General features: G+C 48.2%; 1 protein-coding gene across 1 annotated transcript in view; it reads left to right on the top strand.

Annotated features, from left to right (window-relative positions):
* The window catches only part of LOC311124434 (FERM, ARHGEF and pleckstrin domain-containing protein 1-like), a 122,889-nt gene that overhangs the window by 72,970 nt on the left and 35,133 nt on the right, over positions 1-14,786 (top strand). The window contains exons 5-13 of the mRNA XM_084198583.1: positions 2,084-2,162; positions 4,552-4,649; positions 5,137-5,251; positions 8,782-8,929; positions 9,356-9,451; positions 9,581-9,747; positions 9,964-10,032; positions 10,145-10,220; positions 10,484-10,700. Of these exons, the coding sequence (XP_084054709.1) occupies positions 2,084-2,162; positions 4,552-4,649; positions 5,137-5,251; positions 8,782-8,929; positions 9,356-9,451; positions 9,581-9,747; positions 9,964-10,032; positions 10,145-10,220; positions 10,484-10,700 (1,065 nt within the window). The remainder of the gene's footprint in view (positions 1-2,083; positions 2,163-4,551; positions 4,650-5,136; positions 5,252-8,781; positions 8,930-9,355; positions 9,452-9,580; positions 9,748-9,963; positions 10,033-10,144; positions 10,221-10,483; positions 10,701-14,786) is intronic.

The raw sequence follows: 14,786 nt of genomic DNA, 5'->3' as shown, positions 1-14,786 counted from the left end.
AAGTCTTTTGGACCTAGACTTGGCACTCCGGTACCGCTTGCCGTGCGGTAGCAGAGAGAACAGTCTATGACTAGGGTGGCTGGAGTCTTTGACAATTTTGAGGGCCTTCCTCTGACACCGCCTGGTATTGAGGTCCTGGATGGCAGGAAGCTTGGCCCCAGTGATGTACTGGGCCGTACGCACTACCCTCTGTAGCCTTTCATTGAGGGCCTAGTTATACCCTAATACAGTGGTGTTAGGAATCTCCTGGTTTACAGACCACATCAGACCTGCAAGTCACATTATGTAATTCCTATTGGAATCCAGCCAGAGTTAGGATAGCCAACAAGTGGAATTGTTTATCACCCACAACCTGCATTTAGATTGACTGCCATGGTAAGACAAATGTCTTTGAAAGAAGGAGACAGCTAGGATACTTAATTTAGTTGTGGCGTGAGGAAGCCTCAACACCCTGTCCCATCCAAGCAAACTTAAAGTGATGCTCCAGAACTTTTTTTAAATAATTTCAGCCAGTCATTTTGAAAGTGGTACCCGTTTTGTGTGTACTACTTGTCATCCAATTGTGTACTACTATCTACCGTCTATGTAGGGTTCTTCAAAGAACCCCCAGTATATGGTTCTGCCTAGAACCTTCTATGATGGGTTCTACCAAGAACCATTTTATATTTGGAGGGTTCTTCCTAGAACCCTACATGAAGGGTTCTACCAATAACCATTTTATCTTATAACCTTTTTTTAAAATGTTAAATTAAATATATCATATGGCCTTTCATTGAGGGCCTAGTTATACCCTAATACAGTGGTGTTAGGAATCTCCTGGTTTACAGACCACATCAGACCTGCAAGTCACATTATGTAATTCCTATTGGAATCCAGCCAGAGTTAGGATAGCCAACAAGTGGAATTGTTTATCACCCACAACCTGCATTTAGATTAGATTGCCAGGGTAGGGAGGATTGAATACTGAGACTACCTCAATCGTCTAAACTGGAACAACCATCTCAGTAACGGGTGCAATAAATCCAGATACTATCAGATTGGATTAGTTTAGAAAACGGCATGTTATTTATCTTTGTGTAGCGTTAAATTAATCAACCAACCAATGTACATGCAAAAACACAGGTATTACAGTAAAACAAACAATTCTGAAAAGCTTCCTGCAATAGAGCAATAGAGCAGGAAATATGATATAGGGTTCTATGTAGAAGCCTTCTTGCCTTCCGAATAATCCTTCTTGCCTTGCAAAGAATCATCAAAGAACCCTTTCTTCCAAAAATGGTTCTTAGGATGTTAAAGGTTCTAGGTAGAACCCTTATCCTTACAAAGAACCCTTGCCTTGGTTCTTCTGATCAAAACGGTTTTGGTAGAACCCTATCCCTCCGCAAAGAACCCTTTTGGAACTATTTTATCTAAGTGTACCATACCCTGTTCAAAGGCACTTACATATTTTGTCTTGCCCATTCACCCTCTGAATGGCACACGAACACAATCCATGTCTCAATTGTCTCAAGGCTTAAAAATCCTTATTTAATCAACACTGATTGAAGTGGATTTAACAAGTGACATCAATAAGGGATCTTAGCTTTCACCTGTATTCACCTGGTCAGTCTATGTCATGGAAAGAGCAGGTGACCTTAATGTTTTGTGCACTCAGTGTATATTATTTTGCAATTCGTATGATATCTTACGAATCTAATTCTTACAATAGGTTACAAATCTGTTATGCTTAAAATCCCAAACTGCATCGTTATTCACACACAGAGACCATCTTTCTTCCAGACTGAGGCTCCGCTGTTAAAACTTGTACATCTCGAGTCATAAAGCTTTCATCAAGTCTTATGGAAGACTGGTTTGCTCATCTACAAACAAGTATTTTTTTTGGTGCATAAGAGCAAGTACAATGCTTGTTATGATCTCATTGGTCGGTGAGACATAACCCAAATTCAGGTCAAAGTGTAATTGAGCAAAAGGAATCATGGAGATCCTGTTCTAACTCCTAATTCTATGACAGGAATCTCCAGATAGTTTGTTTAGAATGTGTTCTCTGTTGCTCTATAACCATGCCATTATCTGACACCCACAGGGCCCAAGCACACAGTCCTGAGATTTGTGGTGAAGTTCTTCCCCCCAGACCACGCCCAGCTACTGGAGGAATTGACTAGGTAAGACTAAACAGAAAGAAGCCTAGGTTTAACCAGCGACATACCAACTGCCATTTCAGACTCCTCCCTATAGGCTGTCTCGTCGTTGTCGGTGATCAGGCCTAAAACTGTTGTGTCATCGGCAAACTTAATGATGGTGTTGGAGTCGTGCTTGGCCATGCAGTCTAGAGTGAACAGGGAGTACAGGAGGGGACTGAGCACAAACCTCTGAGGGGCCCCCGTGTTGAGGATCAGCATGGCAGATGTGTTGTTACCTACCCTGTCAGGAAGTCCAGGATCCAGTTACAGAGGGAGGTGTTTAGTCCCAGGGTCCTTAGCTTAGTGATGAGCTTTGAGGGCACTATGGTGTTGAACGCTGAGCTGTAGTCAATGAATAGCATTCTCACATGGGTGTTTCTTTTGTCCAGGTGTGAAAGGGCAGTGTGGAGCGCAATAGAGATTGCATCATCTGTGGATCTGTTGGGGCAGTATGCACATTGGAGTGGGTCTAGGGTTTCTGGGATAATGGTGTTGATGTGAGCCATGACCAGCCTTTCAAAGCACTTCATGGCTACAGACGTGAGTGCTACGGGTAGGTAGTCATTTAGGTAGGTTACCTTAGTGTTCTTGGGGACAGGGACTATGGTGGTCTGCTTGAAACATGTTGGTATTACAGACTCAGACAGGGAGAGGTTGAAAATGTCAGTGAAGACACTTGCCAGTTGGTCAGCGCATGCTCGGAGTACACGTCCAGGTAATCCGTCTGGCCCTGCGGCCTTGTGAATGTTGACCTGTTTAAAGGTCTTAATCACATCGGCTACGGAGAGTGTGATCACACAGTGGTCCGGAACAGCTAATGCTTTCATGCATGTTTCAGTGTTACTTGCCTCGAAGTAAGCATAGAAGTAATTTAGCTTGTCTGGTAGGCTCGTGTCACTGGCCAGCTCGCATGTGCTTCCCTTTGTAGTCTGTAATAGTTTGCAAGCCCTGCCACATCAGACGAGCGTCGGAGCCGGTGTAGTACGATTCGATCTTAGTCCTGTATTGGACGCTTTGCCTGTTTGATGGTTCGTCGGAGGGTGTAGCAGGATTTCTTCTAAGCGTCCAGGTTAGTGTCCCGCTCCTTGAAAGTGGCAGCTCTACCCTTTAGCTCAGTGCGGATGTTTCCTGTAATCCATGGCTTCTGGTTGGGGTATGTACGTACAGTCACTGTGGGGATGAGGTCATCGATGCACTTATTGATGAAGCCAGTGACTGATGTGGTGTACTCCTCAATGCCATCGGAAGAATCCCGGAACATATTCCAGTCTGTGCGAGCAAAACAGTCCTGTAGCTTAGCATCTGCTTCACCTGACCACTTTTTTATTGACCGAGTCACTGGTGCTTCCTGCTTTAGTTTTTGCTAGGAGGATAGAATTATGGTCAGATTTGCCAAATGGAGGGCGAGGGAGAGCTTTGTACGCGTCTCTGTGTGTGGAGTAAAGGTGGTCTCTAGGAGTGCCGCCTCTGGATGAGCGTTTTCCTGTTTACTTATGGCCTTATACAGTTCATTGAGTGTGGTCTTAGTGCCAGCATCGGTTTGTGGTGGTAAATAGACAGCTACGAAGAATATAGATGAAAACTCTCTTGGTAGATAGTGTGGTCTACAGCTTATCATGAGATACTCTACCTCAGGCGAGCAAAACCTTGAGACTTCCTTAGATATCGTGCACCAGCTGTTGTTTACAAATATACATAGACCGCCACCCCTTGTCTTAGCAGAGGCTGCCGTTCTATCCTGCCGATACAGTGTATAACCCGCCAGCTGTATGTTATTCATGTCGTCGTTCAGCCACGACTCGGTGAAACATAAGATATTACAGTTTTTAACGTCCCGTTGGTAGGATATACATGCTTGTAGTTCATCCACTTTATTATCAAGCGATTGTATGTTGGCCAATAGTATCGATGGCAAAGGCAGGTTAGCCACTTGTCGCCGGCTCCTTACCAGGCACCCCGATCTCCTTCCGCGATATCTCCTTTTCTTTCTACTGCGAATGACTGGGATGAGGGCCCTGTCGGGTGTCTGGAGCAAATCCCTCTCGTCCGACTCATTAAAGAAATGTTATTCGTCCAGTTCAAGGTGAGTAATGGCTGTTCTGATGTCCAGAAGCTCTTTTCTGTCATAAGAGACGATGGTAGCAGCAACGTTATGTACAAAATAAGTTACAAACAATGCGAAAAAATAAATTAAAAATAGCACGGTTGGTTAAGAGTCCATAAAACGTCTGCCATCCCCTCCGGCGCCTCCAAGTGGTTCCTTTCCTGTTCCTCCCTCCTGTGTTGTGGCCTGACAGGTTTTGATGTTAACCACAGCCAGTCATCCTATTGGCTCTGTTCTAACCTTTCTCTTTGTCCCATGATGGTCCAGGTATCTCTTCGCCCTGCAGATCAAGCATGACCTTGCCTGTGGACGTCTGACCTGCAACGACAGTAGCGCCGCCCTGCTGGTCTCCCATGTTATCCAATGTACGTCTCTCTGTTACTTTCCCTGTGGCTTCACAGAGCCAATAGGATCACAGAGCCAATAGAGCATATACATGTGTAGGAAAACAGAACCTTCTTCAAACTGTGTCAAACAGGATGTGGCGCAGCATCCCAAATTAAGAATCAGTGTGTTGCCATGGATACCTTTTTAGTATTCCTCTGAATGAATGAAATGTGGGAAGACACAGAGAGAGAGCTTTTTGAAAAGCTGTCCGTTCCTCTGCCTGGATTCTAATGCTAGAGGGAGCTGTCAAAAGTGTGATCAAAGAGGGAAGAGGCATGGATGAGGATGGATTCTAGTCGATTGAATCTATTCTAATCTATTCTATTTAGGGATATATGCAAATAATCTGAATTGCTATCAACCAGCAGTGATGCAGATAATTTACACAGTGTAGGCCTACGCACTGCACACAATGTAATACGATGTTCTAATACGATCCCCTGACTTTAACCCTTTGTTCTCCAGCTGAGACTGGGGACTTTGAGGAGAGCCAGAGTCGGCAGCACCTCCTCAACAACAGCTACATTCCTGACCAGGTGGCTTTGATGGACAAGATCATGGAGTTCCACTCCAAGAATGGGTGAGTAGCTCCTCTGTAACTGGTGCGTCAGGTCTGGAAGCAGAGCTTTTCAGGCGTTATTCTGGTGGCCTCTGAACAGGTCAAGGTAGATAAAGACCTCATACGTACACGTCCCAAGGGAATGTTTTCTACCCAGCTGACACAGTCAGGAAACTCACCACTGACTGAACAGTGTTCTTTATTTCAGTGTGTTAACTCTTTATCATGTTTAGACTAGACCCCTGGGTTGGTTGAGTGGTTAGGGCCTGGAGGGGAATGTGGTGATGTCTGCTTTATCAGAAACACTTCATGGGTCCCCAGAAAGCCTAATGAGCAACACACCAGACTTCAGCAGGGAAACGGCTAACGACTTTGGAGCAACACACCAGACTTCAGCAGGGAAACGGCTAACGACTTTGGAGCAACACACCAGACTTCAGCAGGGAAACGGCTAACGACTTTGGAGCAACACACCAGACTTCAGCAGGGAAACGGCTAACGACTTTGGAGCAACACACCAGACTTCAGCAGGGAAACGGCTAACGACTTTGGAGCAACACACCAGACTTCAGCAGGGAAACGGCTAACGACTTTGGAGCAACACACCAGACTTTAGCAGGGAAACGGCTAACGACTTTGGAGCAACACACCAGACTTCAGCAGGGAAGCGGCTAACGACTTTGGAGCAACACACCAGACTTCAGCAGGGAAACGGCTAACGACTTTGGATTTTCATTGTTAAACCTTTGTCACTGAACAGGTTGGCACAAGGGAAATGGCTGCTTGAACTCATTCACTGTAACTTCTCCTTCTCCCAGTATTTCCTTCTATTATTTGTTTCCTAATTTGCTAGTTCTGAGCTCCTTGGAGAACAAAATGTAGAAGGCTTCCATATCCCACAATCCCCTTACTGTCCACCTCATTGATGCAGCAGGCCAGGAGGACATGGCCATCCCTTCCCTCACCCCCAGTCCTCCAATCTGCAGTGGTGTCACCCCCAGTCCTCCATGCTACAGTGATGTCACCCCCAGTCATCCATGCTACACTGGTGACACCCCCAGTCCTCCAATCTACAGTGGTGTCACCCCCAGTCCTCCAATCTACACTGGTGTCACCCCCAGTCCTCCAATCTACAGTGGTGTCACCCCCAGTCCTCCAATCTACAGTGATGTCACCCCCAGTCCTCCAATCTACAGTGGTGTCACCCCCAGTCCTCCAATCTACAGTGGTGTCACCCCCAGTCCTCCAATCTACAGTGGTGTCACCCCCAGTCCTCCACGCTACAGTGGTGTCACCCCCAGTCATCCAATCTACAGTGGTGTCACCCCCAGTCCTCCAATCTACACTGGTGTCAACCCCAGTCATCCATGCTACAGTGATGTCACCCCCAGTCATCCAATCTACAGTGGTGTCAACCCCAGTCATCCAAGCTACACTGGTGTCACCCCCAGTCCTCCATGCTACAGTGATGTCACCCCCAGTCCTCCAATCTACAGTGGTGTCACCCCCAGTCCTCCAATCTACAGTGGTGTCACCCCCAGTCCTCCAATCTACACTGGTGTCACCCCCAGTCCCCCAATCTACACTGGTGTCACCCCCAGTCCTCCAATCTACAGTGGTGTCACCCCCAGTCCTCCAATCTACAGTGGTGTCACCCCCAGTCCTCCAATCTACAGTGGTGTCACCCCCAGTCCTCCACGCTACAGTGGTGTCACCCCCAGTCATCCAATCTACAGTGGTGTCACCCCCAGTCCTCCAATCTACAGTGGTGTCACCCCCAGTCCTCCATGCTACACTGGTGTCACCCCCAGTCCTCCAATCTACAGTGGTATCACCCCCAGTCCTCCAATCTACAGTGGTGTCACCCCCAGTCCTCCAATCTACAGTGGTGTCACCCCCAGTCCTCCACGCTACAGTGGTGTCACCCCCAGTCATCCAATCTACAGTGGTGTCACCCCCAGTCCTCCAATCTACACTGGTGTCAACCCCAGTCATCCATGCTACAGTGATGTCACCCCCAGTCATCCAATCTACAGTGGTGTCAACCCCAGTCATCCAAGCTACACTGGTGTCACCCCCAGTCCTCCATGCTACAGTGATGTCACCCCCAGTCCTCCAATCTACAGTGGTGTCACCCCCAGTCCTCCAATCTACAGTGGTGTCACCCCCAGTCCTCCAATCTACACTGGTGTCACCCCCAGTCCCCCAATCTACACTGGTGTCACCCCCAGTCCTCCAATCTACAGTGGTGTCACCCCCAGTCCTCCAATCTACAGTGGTGTCACCCCCAGTCCTCCAATCTACAGTGGTGTCACCCCCAGTCCTCCACGCTACAGTGGTGTCACCCCCAGTCATCCAATCTACAGTGGTGTCACCCCCAGTCCTCCAATCTACAGTGGTGTCACCCCCAGTCCTCCATGCTACACTGGTGTCAGCCCCAGTCCACCAATCTACACTGGTGTCAACCCCAGTCATCCATGCTACAGTGATGTCACCCCCAGTCATCCAATCTACAGTGGTGTCAACCCCAGTCATCCATGCTACACTGGTGTCACCCCCAGTCCTCCATGCTACAGTGATGTCACCCCCAGTCCTCCAATCTACAGTGGTGTCACCCCCAGTCCTCCAATCTACCCTGGTGTCACCCCCAGTCCTCCACGCTACAGTGATGTCACCCCCAGTCCTCCAATCTACCCTGGTGTCACCCCCAGTCCTCTAATCTACAGTGGTGTCACCCCCAGTCCTCCAATCTACCCTGGTGTCACCCCCAGTCCTCCACGCTACAGTGATGTCACCCCCAGTCCTCCAATCTACCCTGGTGTCACCCCCAGTCCTCCAATCTACAGTGGTATCACCCCCAGTCCTCCAATCTACAGTGATGTCACCCCCAGTCCTCCACGCTACCCTGGTGTACAGAGATTGGCGCTCACCAGGCAGCTGACAAGATGAAAGGATCTCCGTTAGATTTGACTGCCCTCCCTGACTTGTCCTTTTTCTGTATTTTCAGCTGATAACAGTAACCACAGTTCTCCTGGCAGGGAGCCATGCTCAGAGTTACATCTATAATTAACTACAGCACACAGGAAACAGGAAAGCTTTTTCACAGATAAGAATTAGGGAAGTGAGTTACCATGCAGTTTCGTTTCTACCCAGACCTCGGTGGTGTGTGGTGTCAGCTGAATGTGGGAACAGATTGACATGTGGCTTGGTCTCTCACCTCAATTGCAGTATTTGATTGGAAGATATTATTCACATTTAAAGTAACATTTTTGATTAAGAGCAGTCAGGTTCAGAAGCCCAAAGTGGAAATCAAATGTAACTGTTTGTGGACCCCTGGAATTCTGACGCATCCCACCTCAACTCCACCTTGCCGTGATTATGAGAGACTTTGTGTGAGACTGTGTCCCAAATGGCTTCCTATTCCCTATTTAGTGTCCAGGGGTCAAAATAGTGCATTAAAATAGGGAATAGGGTGCCATTTGGAACGAATCCTTGGAGGCCTCTGAGACTTCCATGAGACTTGACCCAGACTGCTGTCCGTGTGCTTGTAGGGGTCAGACGCCAGCGGAGTCAGACTACCAGCTGCTGGAGGTGGCACGCAGACTGGAGACGTATGGGGTTAGACTGCACCCTGCCAAGGACCGCGAGGGCAGCAAGCTGAGCCTGGCCGTGGCACACGCTGGTGTCCTGGTCTTTCAGGTACTACTTTACAGGTCAACGCCGAGTAGAGGTGGACGGAGTAAGAGGATTTATAGACTGCTGTTCATCATTAGAAACCTACAGGATATTTGATCATGAGTTTGATGTGGATGGTGTAATAGCAAGTTGGTAGTAAATGATTTAACAAGCTTGGTTATGCCACAATGTAAGACACTTGCAGCTGTCACACTTTTCAGTTCCACTTTTCAGCTGTTCCACTTTGAAGTGACATTTTAATGACAGGCTTTTGACAACATGTAACAGTTTCTCTGTTCACAAATCTATTGGGATTAAGAGCTAGCAAGTTCTATTTGAGGAATGTGGAACTGATGTTTGATGACATGATTAGGAAGATGAACAGGCTGATTTTTATTGCATGTCACACGCCGTGTTAAACCTCTGTGTGGATTTCTTCATCCGCTGCAGGGACACACCAAGATCAATGCCTTAAACTGGTCCAAAGTGCGCAAATTAAGCTTCAAGAGGAAGCAATTTCTCATCAAGCTCAGACCAGACCTAAACGTAAGTCATATGGTCATGGACCTTAGCAAGATCCACCATTCATATTCATGTAAATATCACCAATGCCTAAAGCCTTCAGCCCTGAGTTTCCATTGATGTGTGTTACATCTATATGTGTCCCCTCTGCAGCAGAGCTCATACCAGGACACTCTGGAGTTCCTGATGGGTAGTCGGGACTGCTGTAAAGTCTTCTGGAAGATCTGTGTGGAATACCACGCCTTCTTCCGCCTCTTCGAGGAGCCCAAAGCCAGGCCCAAGCCTGTCCTCTTCACCCGAGGCTCCTCCTTCAGATTCAGGTAGACCAGCTGGCCCCTTGAAGGCCCCTGGGGCCACACAATAATAAAGCATCTCTGTCACTCAGGACACAGGAGATAGCAGGTTCGTTGAAAAACCAGTCAGTGCCTCAGTTTGAATCTCATTTCCTACCTGTCACCTGGACAGAACTTCTCCAGCTCTACTCTAGGTTCACTGACCTCAATCATCTACCTTGCTACTTCTCTCTCTCTCCGCAGCGGTCGGACACAGAAGCAGGTGATTGATTATGTGAAGGACTCCGAGTTTAAGAAGATCCCGTTTGAAAGGTAAAGACTTAACGTTTGTGTTTTCTATCTAGACGTGCAAAGAGAGAGAGAGACTGTGTGAGGGTTGCCAGGTGTATAACATATCCACTTTCCATCATCTTCCCCTCTTCAGGAAACACAGTAGGGTCCAGCACAGCAGCCGCATGTCTCCACTGCCTTCCCCTCATCACCCCCAAGTGCCAAAAGAAGTCAGTGTCTCCTTCAGTGTTCCCACACACGGTCCATTAGAGGCTAACGTGCTAAATTACACTTTGTGCAACTCTATCTGATAGCCGACCCAGCATGTTTTCATCTAGAAAGACTATGAATATGAAATATACTGCTTAGAATATAGAGCTAATAATTGACTAGAAGGAATAACTAATCCATGTAACACAATAACTCAATTTCCTTGTTTAACTGTTAAACCTTTAGCGCTCTCTTTCTCTTCTCTGTTCTCTGTTCTCCACAGAGTGTGAGCGGTGCTTCAGGGGACAGAGTGGAGGTGGACTCTCCTCCCCCCCGTCACTGGAAGGAGTCTGTATTGGTGAACGCTGAGGACCCGTCAGCCCTGCGGATCAGAGGCAGCCCTTCCAGCCAGAGGAACGGGGGACGCGGCGAGGACAGCCCAAGCCCCGGAACAGAACCAGGCCCAGCCAGGCAGCCCCACCCAGACCATCTGAACACAGGTCCAGCCTCCCGGGGCGCTAAGGGCAGCAGCTCCTCCATCCCCTACATTGACTGCAGTGATATAGATAATGAATACGACGTAGCCAAGGGCGGGGTTACCAGGTCTTACCATACTGACAGCTATGGGGAGGAGGCGGCAGGCCCCCGCCGTGGCAGTATAAACGATCGGGAACTGGGTAGGATGAGGTACAGAGAGTCCCCTCCCTCCCCTAAACCAACCCTCAATATGAGCTGTGAGTTAGATGAGCCGGCCAACCTGTCGTTCTTCGGCGGTGGTCCGCCCCGTGGCCCTCTCCATAGCACTATGATGGAGGAGTTGGGGGGTGGTGGGATTGGGGACCAGCGTAGCAGCAGCCCCCCGACGGTCCGCCTGTTAGGCTCTAAGAGCAGCACCTCCAGCCCCGTCATGAGCACCTTCCAGCGGACCGGCTCACTCAGCCACGCCGAGCAAAACGGCCACGGCTCCAGGCCCCCACGCTGTGACGACCGGGGTCACGGGGGGTTTAACGCCCAGAGGGGCCATGGGGGGTCCCGAGGCCAGGGCCAGGCCCCATCCCACTACGGCAGCTACTCGCCCATCATGACCCACTCGCCACACTTACAGAAGCTCCACAACATGCGTAACCGTTCCGACACAGACCCCTTCGTCCTGAGCTGGCAGCAGGCCACCTCCACGCCCTCCCACGAGCCCCGGCCTGTCACCTCCCACATGGCTGCTCTGGAGCGCCGCATGTTGGCCAACGACCTGTCTGCCCCTGGCCAGCCCAAGCCCAGCCCTTTACAGAAGCTGTACAGCCAGGCTGGTGTAGACCACGTAGGGGCTGTTCAGATGATTGACCGCCCCACCAGCAGTGGCACAGAGTCCAGTGACTCGGAGACCGAGACCACCACGGGTAGCTCCAGCAGCCACCCGCTGACCTACGGTAACCCCATGGCCGTGCAGGTCAACTACCCCTCCCCCTCCCCCTCCCCCATACCCAGGAACAAGTACTCCTTTGGGAGCCTCCAGCTGGATGAGGAGATGGAGGAGGATGGCTGCCTTAACTTTAGTGATGAGGACGGGGCACAGGTGTTCAGCTGTTAGGCTACCCCAGAGGAAGGAAGTCCAGAGACCTGCTCTGTAGGCAGGGTGGCATTGGCTCTGAGAGGAGAGGGATGCTCTTGTGGTTAGCATGGGAGATGGCGATAGCTATGCTAGTTTGTGTGAAGGGACAGATGCTACTCAGAAGGGTCAAGTCGGGGCTAACTCCCGTCACACTCCTCTGTCTCTGTGCAGCCTACACTAACTGAGGGTGCGTTCGTAAATTCAGACTGGCCATCTACTATTTCAGAGCACTCTCGTCTGAGTGTGCCAGAGTGCAGAATAACTGATTAAATTACGAACGCTCAACACCCGTTGAATATGGCCGGTGTCAGTAAATGTCGGCAAAAAAGTGCTATTACATTGTTGCCAGCAGCACAGTTACAGTCACCAACGCTCTGGATAACATGAAAACAGCCTAACCAGCTCTGCTAGGGCGAGAAAAATTGTCAGAGTTGGGTGTTCTCTCATTTATGTCTGGAAGTAGCTAGCAAGCTAGGTAACTTTAGCCAGTTAACTTGGCTGCTTGACTGCCATTGTGAGGTCAGAACGCTCGGATCAACCCTATTCCTCGGCCAGAGCGTCCAGTGTGCACTCTGAACGCTCCGAGAGCGAAACACTCAGAATTTACGAATGCCCAGATCACACTCCGAGTGCTCTCCTGGCACTCCAGAGTGAATTAACGAACGCACCCTGAGTATACAGTAAAGTCTGCTCTGCCATGAGCCAGCCTGACACTCTGTTTTCCATTGGGTTGCTCTGCCCTTTAACTGAGAGAGGGGGATGAAAGCTCTCTGCTCTCTTCTCTTCTACCCTTAGGGGGTTAACCTTTTCATGTCTGTTCTGACTGTATTGGTGTCTCTGCACACACCAGGTGGTTCACAGTTAGAGACATCATTGTTTTCAAGTGCCAAGTCTTTTGAAAGACCACTGTACAGCACTGTGAATCAATCCAGTCGAAACCCCCTGATGCTCTGTTTCTAGCTGAACTTTTGGGATGAAGTCGAGGGAATATTGTTTCTGGAGCTGCACATACATATTGTTCTGTGAGCGGACTTGGCTTGCACACTCGACGTGGCGTCTACAATAATGCATTGTATTGTTTATTGATTGTTGGAGAGTTCCAATTCTCTGTCAAATGCCATCATGTGTCTTCATAACGTTACTGTATAACATGTCCATTCTGTCAGTGGACAGGATGTTGTTGTTTGGCTAGTGTGTCGATGGGGGAGTTGGTCTATTTTTTATACAGTACTGTATATGTGTTGCTTTTTTAATCATTATGATCATATTGTAGACTCTTGTGATTGGTTCATGTTAATCAGGTTTACTAATAAAAGAGAGAGACAGGCTGTTTCCTGTGACTTTCTATGTTGCCTGCCGTTGGATATGTGATTCATTGTTAATATTTAGGGAGTTGCTTAGGAGAACACAAGAGTATTGAGTATACATGTTGCTTGTGCTGTACTGTACATACGGTCGGTCTCAAATTAGTGTCCATAGTGAGAGGACTACAGTAGTGAGGGGACTATAGTAGTGAGAGGACTACAGTAGTGAGAGGACTACAGTAGTGAGAGGACTACAGTAGTGAGAGGACTACAGTAGTGAGAGGACTATAGTAGTGAGAGGACTATAGTAGTGAGAGGACTACAGTAGTGAGAGGACGACAGTAGTGAGAGGACTATAGTAGTGAGAGGACTATAGTAGTGAGAGGACTATAGTAGTGAGAGGACTACAGTAGTGAGAGGACGACAGTAGTGAGAGGACGACAGTAGTGAGAGGACTATAGTAGTGAGAGGACTATAGTAGTGAGAGGACTACAGTAGTGAGAGGACGACAGTAGTGAGAGGACGACAGTAGTGAGAGGACTATAGTAGTGAGAGGACTACAGTAGTGAGAGGACTATAGTAGTGAGAGGACGACAGTAGTGAGAGGACGACAGTAGTGAGAGGACGACAGTAGTGAGAGGACGACAGTAGTGAGAGGACTATAGTAGTGCGAGGACTACAGTAGAGAGAGGACTACAGTAGTGAGAGGACTATAGTAGTGAGAGGACTACAGTAGAGAGAGGACTAGAGTAGTGAGAGGACTACAGTAGAGAGAGGACTACAGTAGTGAGAGGACTATAGTAGGTAATGTCTTAGTTTGTTGGGTACTGAGAAGGCTTTCTGTTCATCTACAGAACGTCCCAACCTCAACTCCTGATTTGATATTCAATGTTTACAGTAACCCTGTCTTCTGTACAAAATGATCAAAGGATTGAAATTCAAATAACTATTGTTGACTGTTGACTGGTGTTTTTAGGCAAACAGAGCCACGCTCATTTTTCATAGACATTCTGCTTGTTCTGAGGAACTTCAGTTTAATGAAGACTGTTGTAGCAACTTGACATACAAGCACATATCCCAGTTAGTACTGTTGGACAGTACTAGTACTAGTTGTCCAGAAAAGCAATTGGCTGTGGTTTTAGGCATGTCTTATCATTCGACCTGAGAGAGAGTGTGTGACAGAGAGAGGCCTCTGTGAAAGTGATACAGGTATAATATTGCTCTGATGACCACTGGTGGCATCTCCTCTTGTCCTTGTCTACCTAAACATCTCACTGTCTATTGTTCTGCAATCTCCAGGGGTCTACATACTGTATCTCACTGGCTCGCCCTTTTCTCCCTAACATATTTACTCTGCACTTTTGTGTTTATTTGTTATTTTGTTTTCTTGCTGTCCCTGATTTGTCTTTTCTTTGCTTCACTCTCCTCATTTGTTTGCTGTATTTTGATTATGGATTTATTGACCTTATTTCACAATTGCTTTTTTAAAATGTCCTTGTTCAATTGAAACACTGTTCTGTTCTGCCAGCATGCAGCACTTATTGGGTTAAGTCTCAATGTTCCTGCTCTGGAAGCATGTTAACCTGTTCCTGTACTGTCCTGATGTTTTGCTGTTCTGCCACTGACTGTGTAAGGAGAAAAAGGGGTGATCCCTGTCGGAGGTTACAGAGGACTAC

This window comes from Coregonus lavaretus (assembly GCF_964263955.1).
Source record: "Coregonus lavaretus genome assembly, contig: HAP1_SCAFFOLD_285, whole genome shotgun sequence".
NCBI lineage: Eukaryota > Metazoa > Chordata > Actinopteri > Salmoniformes > Salmonidae > Coregonus > Coregonus lavaretus.
This window is presented reverse-complemented; position numbering and strand designations above follow the sequence as displayed.